The 27873-nt window shown below is 42.3% G+C and overlaps 2 protein-coding genes across 3 annotated transcripts in view; one reads left to right on the forward strand and one right to left on the reverse strand.

Moving 5' to 3' along the window:
• The window catches only part of tyw5 (tRNA-yW synthesizing protein 5), a 69515-nt gene extending 66252 nt beyond the window's left edge, over positions 1–3263 (reverse strand). Inside the window, exon 1 of the mRNA XM_060827426.1 lies at positions 2778–3263. The gene's annotated coding sequence lies outside the window, so the exon portion shown is untranslated. The remainder of the gene's footprint in view (positions 1–2777) is intronic.
• maip1 (matrix AAA peptidase interacting protein 1) lies at positions 2799–27573 on the forward strand. Of its 2 annotated transcripts, XM_060827428.1 has the most exons (6): positions 2799–3169; positions 7902–7973; positions 11615–11741; positions 15499–15649; positions 24296–24393; positions 25672–27573. In XM_060827428.1, exons 1-5 carry the CDS (start codon positions 2873–2875, stop codon positions 24372–24374), a joined length of 726 nt encoding a protein of 241 aa, XP_060683411.1. In that variant the 5' UTR covers positions 2799–2872; the 3' UTR covers positions 24375–24393; positions 25672–27573. The 2 variants fall into 2 exon arrangements, with proteins under 2 accessions (XP_060683411.1, XP_060683410.1); XM_060827427.1 differs by having other exon boundaries at positions 24296–27573.
• The last annotated feature ends 300 nt before the right edge of the window (positions 27574–27873 follow it).

Raw genomic sequence — 27873 nt, forward strand, 5'->3', positions numbered from 1 at the left:
CGAATATATTGGAACAGGAGCTGTAATAAATGTCTTTCAGCACATCCAGTTTTAATGCCACTGGAGCTGAATTAACACATCAGGGCAAAAACAGTGGCAGATCATGGGAGGAAGTTGATGTGTGTGGCAATTGCTGCCCACCAAATGAACCCATCAACAGACACTTGGATTGATCCAATGAAAACAGTGAAGAGAGGGAGGAGCAGGCATTATTATAAAATTAGATGCAATGCTGCATATTCCAGAATGTTGGCCTGAGGAGCAGACATAATATTGAAATAATTTCCAGGCTAAAGGCACAGGTTTGGGGAGATTAATAATATTTGTGCCACATCATGTGCACCAAACAATGAAGATAAAGTGACAGGAAAGCCTCCTCCACCTCCAGCATGAACCTGGGATGGAACCCTGTCCTGAGACAGTTCACAGGATGGTGGTGAATTGAAGGGTCGTCCAGTTCGGGATCCGCACTGTGGAGCAAGATGAGATGTGCTCACTATTCATCTTCTAGAAGGTATATGAGGAGAACACCGTGCTGAGCAACCTAAAGGAATGAAATAGCTTGGTAATGTCATCTCAGTCTGACATCCTGGGGATCAGCAAATACTTTTATGCCAGACTGTAAGACACAAAGTCCACAGACAGAGCGGCCACTCAGTCTTTCCTGTCATCTAACATAGGAGTCTTAGATGACAGTTTGTGGGAGAGCTGGACCAGTCATTATCTCTGGATGCGCTGACCAAGGCCCTCGAGTCCTTAGAAAGGAATAAAACTCCAGGAAGCGATGGCTTACCAGCCGAGTTGTAGTCAACACTGTGGGACTTGATAGGCCAGGATGTACTGGAGGTGTATGACAGTATGCGTCTGGCTGGTACCAAGTGTGAATCCACAACGAAAGGTATCATCAACCTCAATTACAAGAGGGAGAGGAAGGAAGTTAGAAACTGGTGACCAATTGCACTGCTGAATGCAGACTGCAAAATCCTGTCTAAGGTCATTGCTAACAGGGTCATGTCTGCACTGGAATCAGTGATTCACCCCCAACCAAACATGTGCCATACCAGGTAGGATGACCTCCAAGAGCCTCATATTCCTCAGGGATACAATTGTCTATGTACAGGCTGGGAGACTGGACACCTGCCTCATCAGCCTAGACCAAAAGAAGGCCTTTAACAGGATATCACATGAGGGACATGGTGTCCAAAATGGGCTTGGGGAGGGAATCTACAATTGGATCTGAGTGCTCTACACCAACATTATTAGTGCAGTCTCAATCAATGGGTGGGAATCAGAAAGCTTCCCGAGCAGATCTGGAGTCAAGCAGGGCTGCCCACTCTGTCCTGCTTTGTTTATGTGTTGTATAGAGCCCTTCGCTGAGTCCACCAGGAAGGATGTGAACCCGAGAGGAGTGAGTATTCCAGGCAGTGGAGCCCTGCAGGACAAAGCCTCCCTGTACATGGATGCTGTCATCATTTTCTGCTCAGATCTGCTGTCTGTGCACAGACTCATGAGCACTTGCAACCAGTTTTCAACTGGCCTTGGGAGCCAAGGTAAATCGAGGCAAGAGTGAGGCCATGTTCTTTGGGAACTGGGCCAAATGATCCTTCATTCCCTTCACCATCAGGACAGATTACCTGAAGGTGCTGGGAATATGGTTCAGAGGGGCTGGGATGTGGACAAAATCTTGGGAGGACAGCATCACCAAGGTGAAGTAGAAACTGGTCTTCTGTGAGCACTAGTTCGTCTCCATTGAATGTAAAAACCTGGTCCTCAGGTGTGAGGAGCTCTCTCTTTTGTTGTACATGGCACAGGTCTGTCTCATTTCCTGAAACTGTGCTGCTACAGTCACCCAAGCCACCTTCCACTTCATCTGGAAGTCTAAGATAGATCCGGTTCACAGGAACTCTATGTACAAAGCTCTGGACAATGCGTTGGAAGAATGTTCCCAACATCGCCCTCATCCTGATGGCCACCTTTGAGTGCGGCTGCATCAAGCTGTGTGTAGACATTTGGTACTGAGGTTCTACCTAAACCCTAAAGCCGGCCTCACTCCTGCTGAACGCTCTGAGCACACCTGGTTGATCTGTATCACCGCATGCTGCCCTCAAAGTCATTCTGGGGTTTGAGACTGTCACATATCCCCTTCTGGAATCATCCGTTGGAAAGAAAGTCTGGAGAAAGATGCAGTGGCTTGTATCGAGGTTCATTCTGAGCAGCTCCGTGACGCGGGACTCTGTACTCTACAGTCTGTTCTCCTGCGCGCACACTGAAACAAACATAAACTGAGCCTCGAGAACCAGCAACTCAGTGATAGGCACTCTTTGGTCTGCCTGGAACTTGTTGGTCTTCCAGATCAAGGAGTTGACCCTGATTGAGTGTTGCAGACCAGTACATTCCAAGGTCCAGGATTATGTGCTGAGGGATGCACTAAGACTTGGGGCAGCGGCTGCCAAGGTGCAGAGGGAAAAATCCACTGTCTGAAGTCTTCCTCCTGACGGTAAATGGGAGTCAGTTCAGGTATTGGACTCTCCGAGTGCCCCAAATGTAGATAAACATTACTATTATATGTACAAGAAGGGTCTTTGGTTTTTTTTGGATGGAGTCAAAGTTCAATGTTTTGTTTATTTACTTGATATGCAACTGTACAAAACCGAACTGCCTTTGTGACAATGTAAATATACAAAAAGATTTTCATGAATAAAGTATATTTTTGGAAATAAAAACAGTGGTGGTGAGTTAAAGAGATTAAGAGGGCTCCAGTGAGCTCTGGGCGGTACCTGTTACTGGGGTCGGGGTTGTTGCCCGGACGGGTGAGTGTGCGGGGTCTCGCCTCCCCAGCCAATGGGAGGAGCGGACCTGTTGCCCGGTGAAGATGGCGCTGGCGGTCAGGCGGTGCCGCTTCGCTCTGTCCTGGGCTCACAGGCAGCCCGGCCCCATAGCCGCCCCCGTCGCCGTGCCGCGGTGCCTGGCTCCGCCCGGGCCTCTTCCCTGGGCCCGGCGGTACAGCACTGAGCCGGGACCGGGGCGCCAGCCGCGGCCCAAGAAGGTGGTGGTGGTCGGGATCCCCAACCCGTTCATCTGGGCCCGCACCAAGATGTACTTCTTCCTGATCAGAGCTTATTTCGATCAGGACTTCACCTTCGAGGAGTTTTCCGCCGGTGCCAGGCAGGTGGGTGACTGACTGAGCTGGAACAGGAACGGCCGTGAGATCAGGGAAGCAGGGCGTTCGGCCCGTCCAGTCTGTGCTGGCTCCCTGGTCGTCGGCCTGACTGGGGTCAGCTGGACACTTTCAGGATCATTCGTGGTTACAGCACACTCAGGATCTTCGGCCCATCATGTTCGTGTCGGCTCTTTGTGTTAGTTTCTCCCTCCCCCCTCCCCCATGGGGATGAGGTGAAACTGATCAGCAAACGTTCAGTTCAGGGTAAAAACAATGACTGCAGACTCAGGAAACCAGATTCTGGATTAGAGTGGTGCTGGAAAAGCACAGCAGTTCAGGCAGCATCCGAGGAGCAGGAAAATCGGGCAAAAGCCCTTCATCAGGAATAAAGTTCAGTTCTGGATGATGCCCGAGTGTTTTGGGGTGGGGAGGGTGGATGGATGACTTGCTTTTGTCTGAAGAAAATGTGAAGTTGTTTCCCTGCGTTGTTGTTGATCGGAATGATTGCTGACGTGACTCTTTTCTCTGCTTTGGGAGATATATGGAAATTGCAATCCAAAACAGAACAACATCGATTATTTGAACATCAATGATCTGAACAAGATCTCAAGATCCTGATTAGATTACTTAGCGTGGAAAGAGGCCCTTCGGCCCAACAAGTCCACGCCGACCCTTCGAAGAGCAACCCACCCAGACCCATTTCTCTACACTTACTACTTCACCTAACACTGCAGGCAATTTAGCATAGCCAGTTCACCTAACCTGCACATTTTGGACTATGGGAGGAAACCGGAGCACCCGGATTAACCCAAGCAGACACAGGGACAATGTGCAAACCCCACACAGAGAGTTGCCTGAGGTGGGAATTGAACCCTGGTCTCTGGCGCCATGAGGCAGCAGTGCTTACCACTGAGCCACCACGCCGCCTGTAAAAACGCTGTCAGTTATCTGAATTCTCTGTTATCTGAACAAAATAGTCCCTGCCTGTTTGGTTTGGATAATCAAGATTATTCTGTACTTACAAGTTGCAAGTGAATGTCCAACTTGTTTTCTAATGCAATAATGTCTGTGTCTTGGAGGTGAATTAGGTGGATAAGGACTATTGAAGACTGGCAGCATGTGACTGAAGAAACTAGTTGATGGTTAGTCGGAGGTGTGGATGGGAAGAATATATGAAAAACTGCAATAAAGCATTGAGGAGAGGATCACAGTGCTGATGGAGGTGGTAGAGATAAGTTAGTGTACAGCCATGGAGTGATTCTATAAACAGTCAAAGATGTTGAATTTAACATTTTGGAAGGCAGGAAGCCATTGGTGATTGGAGTACTGGACACCATTAAACATGTTACTCAACATTTCACTCAAACATGTTTCTACTAAATTTGTTGAATTAGGCCATCCAAAAAATTCAGGAAATGGATTTACATTAAACTTACATATCTTTGTCACTTATTCTAACACCTATTCTCACCTCTCTCAAACTCATAAATGCCCCTGAACTTGAGTCAATTCCCTCTCCCAATACCAAGTAACTGCAGTTTATAATAATTAATGCAACTTACAGACAGTTTTTACACAAATCACCGTTCAGTCTCTCCACTATAATGCTCGAACCTTTCTTTTTTTTTAAAAAAAGATTTTTTTTTAAGAAATGCTTCTCAGTTACCCTGGGCATAGTTCTCTAACCAATAGAACACAAAACTGTCAACTTCCTAAATGCGTCTCCAACCACTAGTTATCTAATCTATAATCACAGCGACCAGCCTTTTGTAAGAACTGTTCACTAATGGCCAACATGCTCTTTGCCTTCCTAATTGCTCGTGGCATTCATCTGCAAACTGTGTTCCTTGTATGAGAACACCTAAGTCTCTTTGTCAACTTTTAACAGTTTCATGCATTTGAATGAAACGTCTTGCTATTCCTACCACAAAATGAACACTATCACATGATATTGCATTGCTTCACAAGTCAATAAGGTACTTTGAGTTTTTTTTTAATCACATGTTGTGATGCATTTCCAGTAAAGGTAGGATTTGAACTCAGAACCTTGACCCAAAGGCAGGGACAGTACTGATATGCCAAAGGAGCCCATGTGGTGTTTTGAAGTTCTTGTAATTAATTTAGTTTAGTTGATGTGACAGCAAATTTGCACATATTAAGGTCCCAGTTGTAATATTGAGATGAATGCATCTGTTTTATATAGGTTACTGAATGTTGGCCAGGAGTCCAGTAGTTTTTACATCTGGGGATATAGTTATATATTGTGTGATAATGTAATGAACTTGGGGTTGGGAAGGTGTAGTGTTGATGTGAATGTAACAGTGAATCTACATCATGGAGATTGAAGCAAGGTCCTGTGGCTTCTGAGATGATTCTCCAGCAGCAGCATGGTACAGATGAAATTATATCCTGTCCAGAGTTAGTCTTTACCATGTTTGAATAAAAAGTAATGTTGACTGGCAACATTTTAAAAGGAATACAATTAATAAACTTAAAACAAGAGGAAACTAATCTTTAGGGTGGTACAGTGGCACAGTGATTAGCACTGCTGCCTCACAGCGCCTGAGACCCGGGTTCAATTCCCGACTTGGAGTTTGCACGTTCTCCCCGTGTCTGCGTGGGTTTCCTCCGGGTGCTCCGGTTTCCTCCCACAGTCTAAAGATGTGCAGGTCAGGTGAATTGGCCATGCTAAATTGCCCGTAGTGTTAGGTAAGGGGTATGGGTGGGTTGCGCTTCGGCAGGTCGGTGTGGACTTGTTGGGCTGATGGGCCTGTTTCCACACTGTAAGTAATCTAATCTAATCTAAAATCCAATTGGTATTTCCCATGTCATTAAAATATTCTAGTTGTCCCTTCATCCTATTGTAGAGGAAAGCCTTGAGTGTTCTGGTAAATAAGGCATATTTTCTCTCTCAGGAGATTCAGGTTTTGACATAGAATGCCAGTTTCCTTCCTGTGGCTAACTGAAGAATCTATTAACAATGTGCTGCCTAGACTTGGTAATGCCCATGTTGTGCAGATTTGTCAGGTTCTTTGACTTTCCTCCTCCAGTTGGCCAAAGATCAGTACTGAGGCACAGTCACACATTGTGTGTAATCCCCTTCAAATGGTAGAAGAATGTCCCAGCACTTAAGAGTTATAGTTATAGAGATGTATAGCTTGGAAACAGACTCTTCAGTCCAACTCGTCCATGCTGACCAAATATCCTAAATTAATCTAGTCCCATTTGCCAGCACTTGCTCATATCCCTCTAAACCCTTTCTATTCCTGTTTAGGAAGGAAACTGCAATAAGGGCATTTATTTTGAGAGGACTAAAAAAGCGGCCAGACCACTTTGGAATATACTGTGCAGTTTTAGCACCCATGTCCCAGGAATGATGAATTGGCCCTGGAGCATGTTCAGAGGAGGTGCACACGAATGGTCATTGAATGAAAAGCTTAACATATGAGGAGCACCAGCGAGAGGGTAGGGCTGACCAGGGATAGTGGAGGGAACTTGTGCCTGGAGTCTGAAGAGGTAAGAGAGGCACTAAATGAGTTTTTTGCTTCAGTATTCACTAGAAAGAGGTACCTTGTTGATGGTGAGAACACTGTGAACCAGGTTAAAAGACTTGAACAGATTGATATTAAGAAAGTGGATGTACTGAAAACTCTGGGAAGGATCAAGATAGGTAAGTCCCCAGGGCCAGACCAGATATACCAAAGGCTCCAACAGGAAGCGAGGAATGAGATCACTGTACCTCTGGCAATGATCTTTGCATCCTCACTCTCCATGGAAGTAGTACTGGATGATTGGAGGGAGACAAATGCTGTTTTTCTGTTGACGAAAGGGAATAGAGAAATCCCAGGGAATTACGGACCAGTCAATCTTACGTCTATGGTAAGCAAGGTACTGGAAAGGATCCTGAGACATAGGATTTATGCCTATTTGGAAAAACATAGTTTAATTAAAGATAGACAGTATGGCGGTGTGAGGGGCAGATCATAGCTCACAAGCCTTATTGAGTTCTTTTGAGGATGTGACAAGGGGAGGTGGATGAAGGACGAGCTGTGGATGTGGTGTATATGGATTTCAGTAAGGCATTTGATAAGGTTCCCCATGGTGGGCTCATTCAGAAAGTTAGGTGTGCGATACAGGGAAATTTGGCTGTCTGGACAAAAGAAGAATGCGAGTGATAGTGGATGGAAAGTATTCCACCTGGAGGTCTGTGACCAGTGGTGTCCTGCAGGGATCTGTTCTTGGGCCTCTGCTCTTTGTAGTTTTTAATAAATGACTTGGTTGAAGAAGTGGAAGGGTGGATTAGTAAGTTTGCCAATGACAGAGGTCAGTGGTGCTGCAGATGTTGTAGCCTGCAACAGCCCTCGACCCTAAGACATGGACAGGATGCAGAGCTGGGCTGAGAATTGGCGGATGGAGTTCAACCTGGATAAATGTGAAGTAATTCATTTTGGAAGGTTGAATTTGAATGCTGAATACAGGGTTAAAGACAGGATTCATGGGAATGTTGAGGACATTTTTTTTAAAAGAAAAATGTGCTTGATGGGGCTACTCTCTATTACCTTGCTTAAGAGAGCTCCTGACTATGGTTTTATTGCTTATGAAGCAGTTAACATAACTAAATACTTTTTCATTAATTATTCATTTTCTGCTTTGCTATAGTTGTCATGGGGCATTGTTTAGTATGTCGATACATAACTGTGTGAAACTAAAGCTTCGAAATGTTCATTGATTCTTTCCATAGGCCTTTTCACAAGTGTCAAAGATGCTTTCAGAGTGCAATTTTGATGCCTTGAAGAATCTTGTATCAAAAGAGGTAAAAATACAATTTTGTTTTTAGATCTACAATCAGATTTTTAGATCTCTATTAAATAAAAGATGTTTACTCTAGTAAATTTGTAATGACTTCAACACTTGTAAATAGGTAAGGTCTTTTCACTGAGGTGGGGGAGTCCAGAACTAGAAGGTATAGGTTTAGTGAGAGGGGAAAAATTTAAAAGAGACTTAAGGGGCAACTTTTGAAGAGGATGGTGAGTACATGGAATGAGCTACTAGAGGAAGTGGTGGAGTCTGGCACAGTTACAACATTTAAAAGGTACCTGGATGGATATATGAACAAGAAGGGGTTAGAGTGATATGGGCCAAGTGCTGGTAAATGGGACTAGATTAGTTAGGATACCTGATTGGCATGGACAAGTTGGACCGAAGGGTCTGTTTCCATGCTGTACGTCTCTATGACTCTCTATCTTATTATTTTTTAAATTTATACAGGTTTTGAAGAGGGATAGCGTGTTGTCCTAGATTAATCTTTGTAATAGCACGTTGTAAAACCAAGTTCTGTATATGCGAAGTTCTAGATTCTTTGACAAACATAGTATTGTGAAGGAGGTTTGAAAGAATCCCTCAGAGCATGTTTCATCCCTTTTGCTGGTATCTGTGTGTTCTGTTTTGCAATTTCAGGTTGTTTTTGTTTTAAATTAGGACTTTGATGTTCTGGCCATTTTGGATACATGGACAGGGTAGGGTCAGGAATAGATGTTGTGGGTTCCAGGGTTTAGATCTTTCATTAAGAACAGCGAAGGCGGTGAAAGAGGGGAGGGTGTGGCCTTCTTAGTCAAGGACAGTATAACGGTGGCTGAAAGACGACACGTTTTGCTGAGGTTAGAAACAGGAGAGAGAGGGCACACTGCTAGGAGTTTTTATAGGCTTCTGCAGAGGTCTAGGAATGTGGAGGAGAGGATCAGCAAAATGATTCTGGGTAGGAGTGAAAGGAACAGGGTGGTCATTATGGGGGACTTTCCCCAACATTGACAGGAAATGCTAGAACTCTAGTACGTCGGATGGATCAGTTTTTGTCCAATGTGTGCAAGAGGGTTTCCTGACACAGTATGTTGAAGAGCCGACAAGAGGGGAGGCCACACTGGATTTGATGCTTGTAATAAACCAGGCCAAGTGTTTGATTTAGTGGTAGGTGAGCACTTTGGAGAGAGTGACCGTAATTCGGTTACATTTAGTTTAATGATGGAAAGTATCAATGGGGCATGGGCAATTATAATGCGATGAGGCAAGACTTAGGATGCATATAATGGGGTAGCAAAATGCAGGGGATGGGGACATTCAAAATATGGAGTGGCCTTGATAAGTATCCCTGTCAGACAGGGAGGAAATGACAAGGTAAGTGAACCGTGGTTTACAGCAGAAAATGCATCTCTTATTAAGTGGAAGATGGAGGCTTATGTGACAGTGAGACTAGATGGTTCAGATGAGGTGATGGAGTGTTACAGATTAACTCGGAAGGAATTAAAGCGAGAGTTAAGAAGAGCCAAGAGAGGACATGAGCAGTCTTTAGCAGGTAGAATAAAGGAGAACCCTAAAGCTTTCTATAGGTACGTGAGCAATAAAAGGATGACTACGGTAGGAAAAGGTCTAAGTCAGAAGTAGGAAGTTGTTTTGTGGACCCTGTGGAGATCGGAGATGCTCTGAACAAATATTTCTCGTCGGTTTTCACTCAGGAAAAGGAGAATATTGTAGAGGAGAAGAATGAGATATGAGATATCCGACTAGAAAGGATCGAGATTAGTAAGGAAGAGGTGTTATAAATTCTAGCAGGAGTGAAAATAGACAAGTTCCCTGGGCCAGATGGGATTTATCCAAGAGTTCTCTGGGAACCTAGGAAGGAGATGGCAGAGCCTTTGGCTTTCACCTTTGAGTCGTCGTTGTCTACAGGTTTAGCACCGAAGGACTGGAGGATTGCAAATGTTGTGCCCTTGTTCAAGAAGGGTCGTGGAGATGATGCAGGTAATTATAGACCAGTGAGCCTTATGTCTGTTGTAGGAAAAGTTTTGTAAAGGGTTATAAGGGATAGGATTTATAATCATCTAGCAAGCAACAATTTGATTGCAGATAATCAACGTAGTTTCATCAAGGGCAGGTCATGTCACACAAACCTCATTTAGTTTTTTGAGAAGGTAACCAAGCATGTAAAGGAGGGTAAGACAGTTGACCTGGTGTACGTGGACTTCAGTAAGGCCTTTGATAAGGTTCCACAAGCTGGGCTGTTGGAGAAAATGCAGAGGCATAGAATTGAGGGTGATCTAGCAGTTTGGATTTGTAAGAAGTAGTGGGTGGTGGAAAATATTCAGCCTGGAGTCTGGTTACTAGTGGTATGCCACAAGGATCTGTTTTGGGACCACTGCTGTTTGTCATTTTTATAAATAACTTAGAAACAGACATAGGTGGATGGGTTAGTAAGTTTGAAGATGACACTAAAGTCGATGGAGTAGTGGACAGTGTGGAAGAATGTTGCAGGTTGCAGGGGGACTTGGATAAACTGCAGAATTGGGCTGAAAGGTGGCAAATGGAGTTCAATGCAGATAAATGTGAGGTGATTCACTTTGGGAAGAATAACAAGACGGCAGAATACTGGGTCAATGGAAAGATTCTTGGTAGTGTGAATGTGCAGAGGGATCTTGGAGTCCATGTACATAGATCCCTGAAAGTTGCCACCCAGGTTGATAGTGCTGTTAAGAAGGCATATGGTGTATTAGGTTTCATTCGTAGAGGGATTGAGTTCCGGAGCCGCAATGTCATGCTGCAACTATACAAAATGCTAGTGCAGCCGCACTTGGAATATTGCGCCCATTTCTGGTCGCCCCATTACAGGAAGGATGTGGCAGCATTGGAAAAGGTGCAGAGGAGATCTACCAGAATGTTGCCTTGTCTGGAGGGTAGGCCTTATGAGGAAAGGCTGAGAAACTTGGATCTGTTCTCATTGGAAAGAAGAAGGCTAAGAGGGGATTTGATAGAGACATACAAGATGATCAGAGGATTAGATAGGTAGACAGTTAAAGTCCTTTTCCTAGGATGATGATATCAGCTTGTACGAGGGGGCATAGCTACATGTTGAGGGGTGATAGATTTAAGACAGATGTCAGAGGCAAGTTCTTTATTCATAGAGTGGTAAGGGTGAGGAATGCCCTACCTGTCAATGTAGTTAACTCAGCAACATTATGGAGATTTAAACAATCCTTGGATAAGCACATGGATGATGATGGGATAGTGTAGGGGGATGAGCTTAGAATAGTTCACAGGTCAGCGCAATATCGAGGGCCGAAGGGCCTGTTCTGCGCTCCATTGTTCTATGTTGTTCCACATTCTAAGTACTGAGCTGTGGCTTTACAAAGGGGGGAGAATGGCTTGAGCATTTTTTTTAAAACAACAATTGTCTACTTAACCTCAAAAATCGATGTGGACTCTAGGACTCGAACGTTAACTTTCTCCTTCAAATCAAAATGATTAAAACTATGCTTTGTATATTATTGGCTGTTAAATCCTTTTGGAGGTGATAACTTGTCAGCATCCTTTATTTTCATTGAGAAGCCATTGTATTAACATTATGATCTGTGTCTATCAGTCGGTCTGTGTTGTTCTTTTGTTATCCAAGTGTTTTCTATACAGGCTTTGGAGGAGGTGGAAGAAAAATGTTTAGCTATGCCTGTTAACCGCAGGGAGGCCTTAGCTGCTGAAGTGGATGAAATTATGTATAGCACACCAGGTGATGTTGGAATTTATTATGATAACCAAGGTTTGTCTTTTTTTATTATTCATTTGTGGGATGTGGGCTTTGCTGGCTGGCCAGCATTTATTGCCTGTCCCAAGTTACCCTTGAGAAGGTGGTGGTGGCCTGTGTTCTTGAACCACTGCAGTCCATCTGCTGTGGGTTGATCCATAATGCCATTTGGAAGGGAATTCCAGGATTTTGACCCGGCGACAGTGAAGGAACGGCAGTATATATTTCCAAGTCAGAATGGTATGTGGCTTGGATGGGAATTTGAAGGAGTGCCAATATATCTGCTGCAATTGTCCCTCTAGATGGAAGTGATCAAGGCTTTGGATGGTGCTATTTGAGGATCTTTGGTGAATTTCTGCATTGCATCTTATAGATAGTAGCAGAAGTGTGGAGGGAGTGGATTTATTAAACTTGAGATAAAACTGTTGGTATTGTCTAGATTGGTGTCATCAGATTTTTCTCATGAAATCATAACGCAGTTATTAATAATGAGTACTTCCTGGACATTAACTGTGTTTGCAGATGAAGAGGAAAGAAGACTAATTGGAATAGTAATGCAATAACATGGATGTCAGTTACTATGTGTACATTACCTATTGCACTGCTTAATGATTGTTGCATGTAAATTTAGCTTATCATCTATGAGTTCATCCTAGAAGCTTTTGCTATCCTGGCCGTTACTGAAACTTAATTCACTTCCTACTTATTAAGGCTGCCCTTCTGACTACATTTCCAATGGTATTTCCTTGGTCTAATCAATGCAAGTGTGGCATTTGTTAGTTCTGGCATTGACATGTCCTTTTAGTCTGTTGGCAACCTTTCGTTAAGCACTGCATTCGGTCCACTTTGTTAAATCACCACCTTTGTTAAGTCACCCTCACAAGTCCACATGTTGCTTCTTAGTTTAAATCTCTGGCCCTGAGTGGTTCCCCATTAGTTATTTCTTTTCACCCACCTTCCCTTACTGGCTCCTGATATCACTGCAATCCACTTCAATACATTTCATACTCGTTATTAGGAACCCCTCCTAGATGTTCTTCCTTCCCATGAATTTTCTTGATCTTCTCAACAAAAGGTCCTGCCACCTGAAGATTTCACTTCAGTCAAAACCATTTCTATTTGTTTCCTCAGTTTGTTGAACACCTATATCATTCTGATTACTTCAGACCCTTCTACGATTATCTCCATTCCAGGAGAAATTTAACACCTTCCTCACATCTTTGTGATGCGAATTCCACATTCTCCACTAGATAGCCATCTGCCTTGGCACAGCTATTGCATTAAACTTGCTGACGGTTGCTTTGTTTCTATTATCAATGCCTCCAATGCCACTGATTTGCTGTAAATTTCCTCAGCGGCAATTCCCACATTGTGTCCTTGAATCTGAGGGTTGACGGTTGGACTGCATTTGGAGCTGATTGATGTTTGTATCCACTGCTGGATCTGGTCGGATTACCTAAAGCAACATTGGGTTGAATTTTCCAAGGAATGGCAGTCTAGGACAAGTTGCAGATTTTCTTTTCCAAAGGGAAAGGGAGCCCTCCATTTCTGAGAGGAAATTCAACTCTGGGCTCACTCAGAAATGTGGAGCTGTATATCCACATTGGGGTCAGTTTAGTGGAGGTGGGTAAGGACGTCTGGCCAGATCTGGTTGGGTGTTGGGTTAGGCTTTTGGGGGCATTAAGGGGTCTGGGAAGAAGTAGTTGGAGGGGTGTCCTAAGTATGAGTTCAATTTAATTGTTATTCAGGAGTCATACTGTTCATTTCACAGTCTAACCTTTCCTCAGTATTTTACTTAATCTAATCCAAACCATCCCAACTCTCAGATTTAAATGGAGACTTTCAGAATATTCCAGAAGTAGAGGATTTACTGAGCGGATAATTCAATTTCCTCAGCAATTCTAATAGTATCTCCTTGCATGACTGTGATAAGTGCTCACAAACTGACTACCTAGCCAGTGGAAAATCTGGGCCATTGTACCTTTGTTTTTCATTTTTAGCTCATGAACTGAGCTTCAAATCTCCCCAAACCACCACCAATGCCATATGGCCATTGAAATCCATTTCCAAGATTTTGTCACACCTTGAAACCATAGGGAATTTGAAAGGGAAGCTAAATGATAGCTTCCTGCCCCCCAGTGCTATCCCTGTAACCCTCAATTTCCCATGGCCAGTCAACATTCCTGGCATGATCAATCCATTTAACATGCACATAATTGAAGCACTCTGATGAAACCCACACAGTCATGGGGAGGATGTGCAAACTCCACACAGTCACCGACCGAACGTGGGTCACTGGTGTTGTGAGGTAACAGTGCTAATTGCTGAGCCACCGTGCCATTTATTGCTTCAGTCATAGACGAGAGTGACTGTCCTTGATTTCAATGCAGTTTTTGAGTGAGCATGGCATTAAGGAGCCTGAGCAAAATTCGAGTCAATGGGAACAACTGAAACGACTGTGGTTAAAGTATTTCATCTTGCACAAAGGAAGATAGTTGTGTTTATTATTCATTCATCTCAATGCTCAGTCATTCCTGCATTCATTAGGATTTAGATATATAAGGCCTAACCATCTTTGACTGCTTCATCAAAGACTTTTCCTTTATCATAGGGCCAGAAGTACTGATGTTGGCACAAAGTTCAGAATCATTTGTGACTTTTCTTACGCAGAACCAGTCAGTACTCATTTGCATTAAGACCTGGATAACATTCAGGCTTGAACATTTATTGCAGATAGCGTTTGTTCACTTGAGTGCCAGGCAACGACCATCCCAAACAAGGGAGAATTTAACCATTGCTGAATTCCCCATAACATTGGGAGTTCCCATTGACCAGAAACTTAACTGGACCTGCCATAGAAATACTATGTTTATAAGAACAGGTCAAAACCAGAAATTCTGTGGCTTGTAACTTGTCTCTTGTATTCCTAAATCCATTTCACCATCTGCAAGGTACATTTCAGGAAGGTGATTGAATACTAATCTCTTGCCTGGATGAATGCTGCTCCAACAACACTTGAGATACTTGACACCGTTCATGTACAAAGCAACCCAATTTATTGGTGCCCATTCCATCACCTTCAACATGCATTCCAATCATGGCTGTCGCGGAGTGGCAACAGGGTATGCCATCTACAAGATGGCTGACAGTGACTCACCAACTCACTCACTGATAGCATCTTCCAAACCTTTCACAATGAAAGATAAGGGAGCAGCTGACAATATTGCCGTTCCTTCACTGCTGGATCAAAATCCTGGAACTCCCTAACAATCAGTGTCCCTACATCCCAAGCTGCTCACCACCACCACCTCCAGGGCAATTTGGATTCGGCAATAAATTTTGGCCTAGCCAGCATTGGCCACATCCTATGAACAAATTTTTAAAACCATTTAAAGGAACTGTGTTGAAGGAAATATTTTGTTATTTTTGCAACTAAGAAAAGATCCAGTGCATCGTATTGCTACCTTTTAATGTGAGTGTCCATTACTGAGTAGGTGTCTATAAATCTCAAAGTTCAACAGAGTTGATATTGATCTGTTGTGTAGTGTCCGAAATTAAACCTGCTGCCTTCTTCCTTATAATGTCACAGTTGGGTAAGGAGACGCATCATCTGATAGGTCATTTTTGTTTTGTATTTGCAACTGTGCTTTTTAAAATAAAATGGCTAGTTTTCATTGATGTCAGTGTACTTATTCTTAATTTGGGATTTTGTTCTACTGCACAAGTAATTTTTGGTATCAGAATGTCAGCCTTTGTTTTGTTATATCAACAGGTAGAAAGTTTGTCAGTATAATAATGCGATACTGGTACCTGACTGATGTTGACCTTCCTGATGAGACACCAGAGGGAACGAAAGTGTTTCAAGTTGTCTTTGGTGATGAAAGCAGTAAAGACAGCTTACGCCTTCTCACAGCCAACTATGAGTAAGTTGTTTTGACTAAACCTGTACGCATATTGGGAGTTATGGCAATTGTTTTGAAGGCATATGCTGTTTATTGCATCTTAAATTTACAAAATGAATTGCTTGCTTTGGCTACATATAACCAGAAGAGGAAACTCAGTCTACATTGTTTCGCAACCAAATGTTTCTGCCATCTCACTTTCCCAGGACTGGGTATAACATGAATTTGGTTTTATTACTCAAGGGCAACGTGGTAGCTCAGTAGTTGTACTACTGATTCACAGTACCAAGATCCTGCACCTAGATTGAACTTGACTTGACCCATAACTTCCACCCCACCCTCAAATTGGTTCATCTTAGACATGTTCCTCCCTTTCTTGACCTCACCATTTCCATCTCTGCTGACAGTCTCCAGATATATGTTTATTAAAAACCTACAGACTCCCATAACTACCTAGACTATGCCTCCTCCCATCCAGTATCCTGCAAGAACTCAATTCCATTCTTCCAATTCCTCCGCCTCCGACGCATCTGCTCGGAAGAGGAGATATTCCACTCGCGAGCTTCCCAGATGTCCTCCAACTTTGAACAATGCAATTTTCCTCTCCCCCCCCCCCCCCCCCCCCCCGAATTCCAGGACTCCACATCCAGCGCATCATCCTTAAACATTTCTGACAATTCCATCTAGACCCCACCGCCAAGAACATCCTCCCCTCCCCACAACTCTTTGCCTTCTGCAAGGACCGTTGTCTTCGAAAATCCTTGAATTGTGCCACTCTTCCCACGCCCCCCAACTCCCACAAACCACCAGGTACCTTCCCCTGAAACTGGAAAACATGTAAGACCTGTCAGTATACCAGGGCCCCAAACAGTCCTTCCAGGCGAGACGGAGGTTCACCTGCCTCCTCTAACCTAGTTTACTGCATCAGGTGCTCCTGATGTGGTCGTCTTGACATCAGGGAGACCAAACATAAACTTGGGGAACGGTTCACCAAGCATCGCAGCTGGGCTCGCTGGGGCCAACCTGACCTCCCAGTCATCGCCCATTTCAATTCCTCAACCACCCCCTTTCTGACATGACCATCTTTGGCCTCCTCCATTGCCAAAATGAACCACAGCACAAATTGGAGGAACAACACCTAATCTTCTGCCTGGGCAACCTACAGACTGAGAACTCAACATTGAATTTTCCAATTTCAAATGACCTCCCTGCCACACCCCCCCCCCCCCCCCCCCCCCAAAGACTTCCTTCCCAGCCTCTTTCTTTTTTCCCCCTTTCTTCCACTCCTCCCTGCCACCAACTGGATTCACCCCCCCATTGACCAACCAAGTTGTACCTTCTACCTGTCTTCATCTATCCCCACTTCACCACCCTGTCCCCACTACCCCCTTTATCTGCAGTTCCCCCACACCCACCCCTAGTCCTGCAGAAGGGTTACACCCAAAATGTCGACTTTTCCACCTCCTGATGCAGCCTGGCCTGCTGTTTTCTTCCAGCCTCCTCCCTGTCATTTCACAGTACCAGGGACCTGAGTTTGATTCTAGCCTCGAGCATTTGTCTGTGTGGAGTTTGCACATTCTCCCTGTGTCTGTGTGGGTTTCCACTGGGTGCTCTGGTTTCCTCCCACAATCCAAAGATCTGTAAGTTTGTAAGTTAGATAGATTGGCCATGCTAAATTACCCACAGTGTTCAGGGATGTTAGGTTGGGTGCGTTAGCTATGGGAAATGAAAGGTTATAGGGATAGAGTAGGAGGGATGGACTTGTTGGGCCAAACGGCTTGTTTCCACACTGGGGATTCTACAATTTTAAAAAAAGAATTGTCGTTGTGACAAATTTCTGTTTTCGCCTCTTGCTGCGAGAGTGGGGCTGCTGCGTGGGTAAGTTGTGGAGCAAATCAATTTTCCAAAATGCTTCTGGAATTGTAGCAAGACTTGTGATAATTTGGGAAAAGCTGGATTATGGGGTGACCTACAAAAGGACAGAAGTGTGTCGAGTCACCACTTATCAGGGAGTCAGCATTATATTTGAGCTATGTTGACTAATTTGAAATAGCATGTGACACAAAACTTGCATTTTAATAACATGAATGAGTAATAGATTTTAGGTGAACATGGCCCAGCTGAGGAAATCAGTGGATGGATAGATAGTGAAATTAAATGCAGAGAATTAAGGTGATACATTTTGTAGAAGAGAGGACAGAGATGCTAAATTGTAAAGTGGGTTCAGGAAACGCAATCTGGAGTTGATAGAGCAGGTTAATAAGCAAATAATAATGTGCTAGGATTCTGTGTTTTCTAAACAAAGGCATTAGTGTACAAAAGCCAGGAAGTTATAATAAAATAATATAAATACTATTATATTAATATTTAATCCTAATTGGGTTGTTGTGTCCAAATTATGAGCACCATACTTACAGAAGGTGCGAGGGCCCTGCATGGTGTACAGAAGAGATTTACTAGAAAGGTTTTTGAATTAAAAACTTCAGTTTTGTGGCTAGACTGAAAAGGCAAGGGTTGTAATCCTGAGAGTAGAAAAGTCCAGGGGAAGATTTGCTAGGAGTGTTTACAGTCATGATGAGCTTAGATAAAATTAGTTGGGATGAATTTTCCAATAGCTGACAGGTTGATAAACAGAGCACAGATTTAAGATGAGTGGTAAAAGAACCCAGGGTGATTAAATGTAAGTGATTAAAATTTGGAATGCACTACCTAGGAGGATAGTGAAAATGGATTCAACATTGGTTCTGCAAAAGGAATTAGGTAAATATTTGAAGGTGAAAACTGTAGTGAAGGTGGAACTAAGTGGATTGCTCTTCAGAAGAGCTGGGACAGGCATGATGGCTCAAATAGATGGCTGCATGTACTGTCATGTAAATGGAAACTTTATTTCTTAAAAGATATTTTCAAAGTGAATATGATTAAATATAGGACATCACATTTTGTTTTATCTGTCTTAAATGTTTGAGTTTATGAATTTGCTGAAATAATTTGTTCATATGTCATGCTGAAACTTTAAAGCCTAATGATTAAGAAACACAGTTGTCATGTATTTGATCTCAGCCAAAATATGTAGATATCAAGTTGGCATGGTCACCTGCTGTTCAACTAGGTTTGATTCAGATGTCTTCTAGTTTCAGTCCATTTATTCTGATGGTATAAATGATGGTTAAAATAGTGGAAACACATTAAATAAAAATCAAGAACAAATTATGAACCTGAGTGCCTTTTACCTTGGCTCAATTCTCCAACCCCTCTCAATGAATTGGAAGTCTTACCTGCCTGATGATGATATAGTTTGGCCAGTCTGAGTCCTGTATTCCATTTGTGTGGGTTTACGGCTCAAACTGGCCTTTGAGTAGCAGCCTCATTCGGAACCAAGGCACAAATGGATAGTGTATGAACTGGGGTTGAAGCACAGCAGAAAGAGTTTTGTCTATAACAGGCTACTGTAATTACAAATTCTTGGAGCTGATGAAGGATGCTTGATATAGGAAATTGTTATTTTTCATCGAATGAAAAGCTTCCAGCTTGAGCACTGTTGAGACAGGTCTTCTGTCCCCGTGTTCGTTTGGAGGAGAGAGACACCGGGTCTGATTAAAAGTATAAACAGGTTTAATGAGAGAGAATCGTACACAGTACAGTGAGGTGTCTAGCTCACTGGAGAAGGCGCATTCTGACTATTTTTTAATTTGTCTATTCTTTTGTTCTCTCACATTCCAGAGTTACATCCTTATTTGGTAAAATACAGAATTTTCGTATGTCATTGGTTCTCACCTGATAACGTTCTATTACCTCAGTTTGAGCTACGTGCATTTAGACACGGCTCCAATGTCCTGTTATCTCTCACCCTCCCTGGGGCCTCTTCAGGCTATGCCATCAGCTTTTCAGTCTGTTCTTAGTGTAACATAATGGCTTACTGTTGTCTAGTGAAGCTAACAAGTTCCAGACTTGCTAATACTACCTTACGTGAGCACCACCTAACAATAAAGTTTCTTACACTACCTAACCTTAATAATGGATCCCAACACTCCCTCCCTTGGCCTCGAAAGAGGCCACACAAAATACAGCAGTTCGTGCGCAGCAGTCAGGACCCGGATGGTCGGTGAGCGCCCCTCCGTCGCTCCTTTGCAAGACCGACCAATTAGCTTAACCTGGCTTGTCTGACTCTAGGGAGACATAGTTATAGGGGATAGGAGTCCCTAAGCAGCATACAACTTCACAAAGCAATCCGCGTCACAAAAAATCCCTACTCTAGGCGCCTCTCCAGTTCGCATACAATCGTTAAGGCACGAGAAGCAGTGAAATAATACATAACAGACATAAGCACTCAGAAGTCGTAACATGGGGGTGGGAGGGCTCCCTCCATCTCAAATTCGGCCATGCCAAGTGTCGCACAGGAAGCGCCTGCGCACTCCTGCTGTACAGCTTGATAAGGTGGGGGCGAAGAAAGGTGGTCATCCTTGCCTGTAAGGGCTCAGTCGATAGTTCGAGTTACAAGGGTCCTGCACGGAGAGTCGTACCGCAAAGCGCAGACCCAGCCCTATGAGAAGATGACCAGTCCGCCTTGATTCAGACATCATCACCACCACTCTCCGTCTCCTCTCCGGGAGCGCCCTCCGCCAGTGATTGTCCTTTTGGAGATCTGGAACAGTGTGAAAAGTGGTGCCAGTTATTGTCCACCCGTTATCCCTTCTTCCGTGGCCCCTCTAACACTGTCTCCCTGTGTGCACCTCCCTTCAAAATCCTGAGCCACCAATCTTGTTTCAGTATCAAATGTCCTTCCACAATAATGGCATCCTGCCTGTGGAGACCTTCGTCTCTGCCCCTGTCGCTCAAACTCTCTATCAAAAGCTCCTCCTTGTCTCTCCCTACTCCCTTTCTTCTCTGCCCTACATGCTATCACCCGCTGCTCCGGTTGCTCACTTTTGGCTGCATTCTTCTAATTACCTCATCAACCGCAGCTACCATCATTTACGTGTTCTGCTCCTGTCACTCGTCCTTTCTCTCTTTACAAACAATTTCTGTGCCCCTCCTAACAATTCATTTAATGGATTTATCCCACTTCACCCTTCTATCTTCCGTATCTTTCCCTATCCAGCATCCCCATATAAGTCTCCTTTCTCCCGCAGTAAATAGTATATTCAAAATAGACATCAACTCAGCCCACAAATACAGACTGGGCCTCAAAAATAAATTAACTTGTTCTGACAATCCTATCGGATTCTCAACCAGGACCGTCATTTCCTTTTAAATGTTCCGACCTCCCCACTGGTGAGGGGGTCACACACAAACCCAATCTCCTTGTCCCCTATCAACACTTCCCGAAGGGGACAAGTCGTTATGTTCTTCCCTGTTTCTTTCTTTTAAGAAATTTTCCAATGTTCCTATCTTCCCATATGCTCAAACACCAATTTATCAATTCGTGCTTGACTAACTTTAAGGCCTGTTCCTAACTTGTAAACATATTTATATATTTACGTCCATTTATTCAGTGTTTAATATTTAAAATGTAAAATGCGTACAGTTCCCAATTTTGAAATCCACTGTAATCGTCCAGATTTAGTACCCTAATTTAGATCCAAAATTAGTTTTCTTATGTACTCCTGACCAATCATTTCTCAATTACAATACTTTAGGTCGTAAAAATAATCAGAGCTGTCTTACAACAATTTGTCAATTCAAGTTAAAAGCTTCTAACGCATGCACAATGGTTGAATCCAAGGTCACAGATAATAACCATGGAAACTTTCGCTTTTACAACTACCCACTGTCGAACGAAACTTCGACTGTCCTTCATATATTGCTTTTATGTAAAAATAAAAGAGGTTAGTAAGAAAAGTAGTTAGGGAGTCATGACTCATAAAAGAACAGGAGTTATTAGCCTTAAAAAATCATGTTAAGTTCACATAAAAAGAAATCACTTTAAACAGCAGTCCCGGAACTCAAGCTCTAGAAACAAAAACAAGAATTCAATCACCAAACAAACAGATGCATCTAAATCATGTTAAACAACCATAACAATCACATCCAAAACAGTCCCGGGACTTACGCCCTAGGTGACAAGACTTAAACATTCAATCACTATCAAACAGATGAATTCAAGCCAGAGCACAAAGTGTTAAACTGTGTGTTAGCAGAGAAGCTTTCAGCCAGTCTCTCTCTTTTACACAGACACACCGCTGACGCACGCAGCAATAGCTTTCTCTCTCTCTTTGGGCAACAATACAGACTTTTTTTTTACAGACTCACACACAGAAACTCTCTTTCTCACACAGACTTTTACAAACACAGAAATATTTATACACACACAGATTTTTACACACCCAGAGACTCTATCTTTCTCATAAACAGACTCCCTCTCTCTCACTCTCACACACACACACACACACACACACACACACACACACACACACAGTTGCTCTGTCCGTAACTCTGTGTCTGTCTCTGTCCTCTGTCTTTGTCTCTCTCTCCTTGCCCAATGCCCCCCCTACTCTAGGAATTCAACTTATGTGCGTCGGGGTTCGTGAGCCCCTATTAAATACTTCCATTATATTGTGGGACGGGCCGGCTACTGAAATACGGTCCAGAAATCGGGTTCTCAAATCCTTGTAATTCGACTCCTGACAAAGCCTGTTCCAGTCAACACTGTCCTCTGGTCAGGGGAAGTATACACTTTATCCCAAATTCGTCAGCGCGGGGGGAAGCATACGCTTTACCCAAATTCGTCAGCACGGAGGGAAGTATACGCTTTACCCAGATTCGTCAGCGCGGGGGGAAGCATACGCTTTACCCAAATTCGTCAGCGCAAGGGGAAGCATACGCTTTACCCAAACTCTTCAGCACAGGGGAAGTATCCACTTTACCCCAACCCAGTCCAAAGCGCAGGGGAAGTATCCGCTTTACCCCAAAACTATCTCTTCACCAAAACTTAGCAGCGCTGCATCCAAAAATGACTCACCACTCTTGATCACCGGTTCACTCTACTTACTCATCTCTAGGACTTTCAATCCTTGACCCAGAGACTTTCGTTACTATAAAACAAAACGGTTCGATTCTCTCTCGGGCTGACAAGCCCAGAATTTCAGTTGGCAAAGAGTTGTGAGACGCCAAACAAAATAAGAATTTAGTGTATTCAAACCCCTACTGGAGATCTTTTGTATAAAGGGCGTCTCCGAGCCCGATTAGGAGTGGCCGGCCGTCCGGCGAGCTCTCAATCCCTGCCAACAGTCGTGTCTCTATTCCCTCCCGCGACGGGGTCACCATCTCTGTTGAGACAGGTCTTCTGTCCCCGTGTTCGTTTGGAGGAGAGAGATACCGGGTCTGATTAAAAGTATAAACAGGTTTAATGAGAGAGAATCGTACACAGTACAGTGAGGTGTCTAGCTCACTGGAGAAGGCGCATTCTGACTATTTTTTAATTTGTCTATTCTTTTGTTCTCTCACATTCCAGAGTTACATCCTTATTTGGTAAAATACAGAATTTTCGTATGTCATTGGTTCTCACCTGATAACGTTCTATTACCTCAGTTTGAGCTACGTGCATTTAGACACGGCTCCAATGTCCTGTTATCTCTCACCCTCCCTGGGGCCTCTTCAGGCTATGCCATCAGCTTTTCAGTCTGTTCTTAGTGTAACATAATGGCTTACTGTTGTCTAGTGAAGCTAACAAGTTCCAGACTTGCTAATACTACCTTACGTGAGCACTACCTAACAATAAAGTTTCTTACACTACCTAACCTTAATAATGGATCCCAACAGCACAAAACTTTATAAGTGGAAATGGCTGGAAAGCCTAATGCGATTAAGTTGGAAGGAAGTCTATCAGTACATCTTCTGTCATTTGTTCCACATTTTGTTTGAATGCTGGACAGTTAAAGCTTGATGAAAGCAGAGTAATTTGGCATAGAACAATGTTTGACTATCTATAAAATTAACCTCATATTAATCAGTTTGAAAGTCTTTGTATCACAGCCATATTGCCATGTAATCAATTAGTTTCCTTAGAGATAGCGTATGTTTAGAAATTTAAGTGAAACTTGATAATGTATTCACTTGAACAAGCTGAATTGTGCATATTGTTAATGTGAAATCATTGCAAAATATTAAGTTATGGATTTCTGTAGTTCAGGAAATAGAAAATGACAAGGAATAGTGGAGTTGATAATTTTGCTCAGTGTGGATAATGAGTTTTACACATCAATAAAGCTCAAGATCTGTAAAGGTCCAAGGTGAAGTAAAGACAGGACAAACTCTTCTAGGCACCTATCTCTTGGACATATTTTGGTGGCTTCTGTTGGAATGTGCTCAAATATGAACACTGGGTAAGGGCAAGAATATATTTGGCTGTGATGCTTCATAGGTTTTGGATAACCTAAAGATGTTCACTGTCAAGGACCATAAATGAACAGTTGCGTGAGGTACCAACAAATGGGCCCAGAGAAACTATCTAGGCAAAAGTGAGGACTGCCAGAGGAACCATAATCCACTTGAAGGTAGTGTGAAGTCAGCAGAACATTAGGGCAACGTGGATCCATTTTGTGCTTTTTATATTGAGATCTTTAGCATTTTAAGTCCTTGTTCTATTATTCTTAAAGCAATGCGGCAATGAGAATTTTCTTTAATTGCCATTTTAAATTTAGCTAATTTTATATTTCTCATTAATTTTAGGTTTCGGCGTGAATTTACACAAGGTGTGGAACCAGATTGGATCGTTACAAGGATACAGCATTTCAAATTATTGGAGTAATTCTGCTGAAAATCTTTCTGTAAGGATGTTACTGCATAATTCACAGCCAAAAAAGACGACCTGCAAGACTGAGCCCTTTTGAGCTGTAATTTTTTAATTCTGTAAAATTCAAGCATCAAATTAGATGCTGATATTACATGAAAGACACTTGCAATGTTTAACCATTGTGAATGATACCTCGATTGTAATTGATTTTGTCACCACAGAATTGCAAAGCCTTCATGATTTTTTTTGAAAAAGTATTAGCTTATGGTGGATCTCCTGTTATCTCTTCCAATGAGTTTGATTTGGTATTCTCAGCAGAGAGGTGTAAGTGGACTTGGATAATGGCTGTCTTCTGGAACATGCAACATAAGTGTCACTACAAAATTGCAGCAAATATGCAAACACTCCTTAAAGGTGTGCAATGATGGAGTCGGTGGGGGAGGGATAGAAAGTGAATATTGATGTGTTGCTTCCTGTCGAATGTCCAACAATCGAAGTTAATAAGCATATTCCAGTAAACCCAAATACATGTAATTTCTTGAACACTATAGTAAGGTAATTACAAATGTAGGAAGTTAACCCATCTTATTTCAAAGAATACCCTAGAGTTTCCTGTTACAGAATTCAATCGGTTTTTAAATGTAAACAGAAATCCTATGGATCATTCTACCTTAAGTTTACCTGTGAGAAAATTGATTCTAAAACTGCCTTTCATTTTATTGATGTACATCCTCACTGCCTCACCCCAAGTCTTAGTCAAGCAATTTTATTTTTTGGGAGTCGCTTAATTCTTGGCCCTATCAATTTTTCTCTGCATTCCCTCCAGGTTTTGAATATATCCATTATGTTGTACAGACCACAACTAGACACGGTGATCAAGCTATGGCCAAAACATGATATAATCTAAGCAATGATTTTCCCCCATTATTCCATTGTGTTTTTCTCTTTTCTGTTGGCATCTTTGGTCTGTATTGATTTGTCATGTTTAACATTTGGCCGAATAAGATTTCTGCTGCTTTCACCTTAATCCATGATTATAACAGAATCTTTCAAGGAGTAGAAATATTTCCTACTTTTCCTTTCTATGCAATATCTTGCATGTTTGTATTAAATTTCATCTGCCAATTTCCTATGCATTTTTGCATTTTGTTCAACTCATTTTCTAATTGTGACCTTTCCTGTTGAAGAACAGCCAGTTCTTCCATAAAATCACTTCAGTTATGTAGTTGTCAACAAACATTCAGTATTAACAAGGTTTACCATTTCTTTCTCTCCTGAATTTGCTGACTTCTGCATGTTTTTGGTTCCACAGGAAATAACGGTTCTCCTCAAAGAGGTGTTCATGTGTAAGCCGTTCACTCCAATTTTTCACTGATGTCGTGACCACTGGATAGTGATCGGGTGGCTGTTATGCATTGTTTTTCTATTGCTCCTTTCTAGTAGGCAGAAACCAGTTGTTCTATGCTGTAATAATCCATAATGAAGAGGCAACCCTGTGTACAGTCTAGTGCCTCCTGGTCTGCATTATTGTTTTGCAGAACAAGTAGAGAACTTACCAGCTGGACAGTAGGAAAACGGAATACTTCCAATTGGAAAATTTTCTGCAGATCTAAACTGCTGAACTCAGCTGGTTATAATCGAAATGCAACGCAAGGAATTATTTTTTGACTGCTCCATCTTCCCACTTGCAGCTAGTTCTTAAGTAATTCCAGTATCTTATTCTTGATCACTCTTCCTGTAACTATTCAAGCTTCTGCAAAGTGATGCTTCGAAAATGTGCTTTCTACAGTAAGCCCTATATTGGGCAGTGCTTGGGCAATCAGTTGTCATTACGGAGTAGTCTGAGGAAAAATACTGCCAACACCTTACACATTATTTGGACGCTATTTTGTTTGATTCCAATGTCCAGTTCTTCTCCAATGTGGAATAAAAGAAGCTGGGTGATACTTCAAAAAAAGAGTGAAGAGCAGATTGGAGAACAAACTAATTTGTTCCTTTTTACATTCTTTCTCCTTTTACACAAAAAATAACCTATGAGAGTCAGTCTGCACTCTTGTCACTTGTGAGTTAAGGTTTTAGTTCAACAGGAGCTAGGCTGGGTCCTCCAAACTAGGAGACTCCTTGGCTCAAATTAATTTACTGGTCAGTTTACTGAACAAAGATAATACACTTACAGGTTGAATATTGTTTGACAATGTTTTTCATCTCATCTGAAGAATTTTATCTGTCGGGATCCTTTTATAATTGTCTTATTTATATGGTAGCAGATGTAGATTGGCTGTTTTCCATTTATCAATGTATTTTTATTACTCCCAATGGGAGTATTATTATGAGGGACTACTGTACTTGAAATGCAGTGAATTTACAGAAATCTTTGCTGTCTCCTCCCTTGGAGAGTATTACTTGCAGCACACACTGGTTCAGTTTCATGGAGTTCATTTTGTATGCATTTGAAGGAAAAGGCTCAACACTTGATAACTTTGCAAAAACTATGAACATTTATTGCTGGTTGAAAATGTGATTTCTTCCTGTATTATCCTTCAATGCGACTATTGCATCCAGTGATATTTAAAATAACATAACATCCCAAAAATTTAATTAAAATAAATGAGAAACTGTCTCTTGAGAAAGGAGCACCTGGAACACAAATCAAAGTTTCAGCAGAAACTTATTAAATTAATGTTCTTGGGGGAAATGGGGTTGTGTGTGTTTGGCAGGAGGGCATGGGAGGAATGATACATCCAAGCCCCATATATATGCCTGAATGTGCAGCCTGAATGTCTGTAAGCTAATTCTGTGGTAAGGGGACAAGACCAATAGTTAACCCTACACTGTTTTAGAGTATTACCTGACAGCTGGTACAGCATAAAGCTCCTCTTTCAGAAAGGATTCAGAAATTTATGGAACAGAATTCAAAAAGAGAAAGTGGGTACTCAATGACCAATAACCTATTAACATTTGATTTTTAACCTGTTAATTAGACTGACTTTTGTAATTGAAATAAATTTTCAGGTAATTTTGTAAAACTAAATTAATATCCATCTAATGGTGCTAGCTTCGCTGATTGTAGTCATAACTAAGGACTTGACAACACTTGTCGTAGAATTATTTTTTTCCACACAAAATGAACAGAATATGCTCCTCATAAGATGCAACTACAAACATTTCAATGTTTTTATTGTAGTTTTCTTGATGTTTTATAAAATTTCAAGTGGTGAATGTTGAATTTTTAAAAAAGTTTGTGAAGATGAACTTTTTTTTATGAATAAATATGCTTCAAAAGTCACAATTCTTTTGAGTTCTCATATTAAAAGAACTAGTGTTAATGAGAATCTGATTAGCAAATTGTTAATTTTGTCAGATCTGACTGATGTTTGGCCTTTCAAAATCAAGGTGCTGAAACCTGCTCAGTGAAGTTAATGGTCATGTTTACAATATTTTCTTTTGTTTTGCAATTGTAGGCTGAATGACACCTGATGATGCATAATTGGCTCATTCATCTTCCAGGACATAT

This window comes from Hemiscyllium ocellatum, chromosome 7, assembly GCF_020745735.1.
Source record: "Hemiscyllium ocellatum isolate sHemOce1 chromosome 7, sHemOce1.pat.X.cur, whole genome shotgun sequence".
Classification (NCBI taxonomy): Eukaryota; Metazoa; Chordata; class Chondrichthyes; order Orectolobiformes; family Hemiscylliidae; genus Hemiscyllium; species Hemiscyllium ocellatum.

Excerpts from the sequence above, each read along its gene's own strand:
- maip1 (XM_060827427.1), top strand. The coding sequence starts at position 2,873 with ATGGCGCTGGCGGTCAGGCGGTGCCGCTTCGCTCTGTCCTGGGCTCAC. Across the intron at positions 3,170-7,901 it reads TTTCCGCCGGTGCCAGGCAG|GCCTTTTCACAAGTGTCAAA; the intron begins GTGGGTGACTGA and ends TTCTTTCCATAG. Across the intron at positions 11,742-15,498 it reads AATTTATTATGATAACCAAG|GTAGAAAGTTTGTCAGTATA; the intron begins GTTTGTCTTTTT and ends TTATATCAACAG.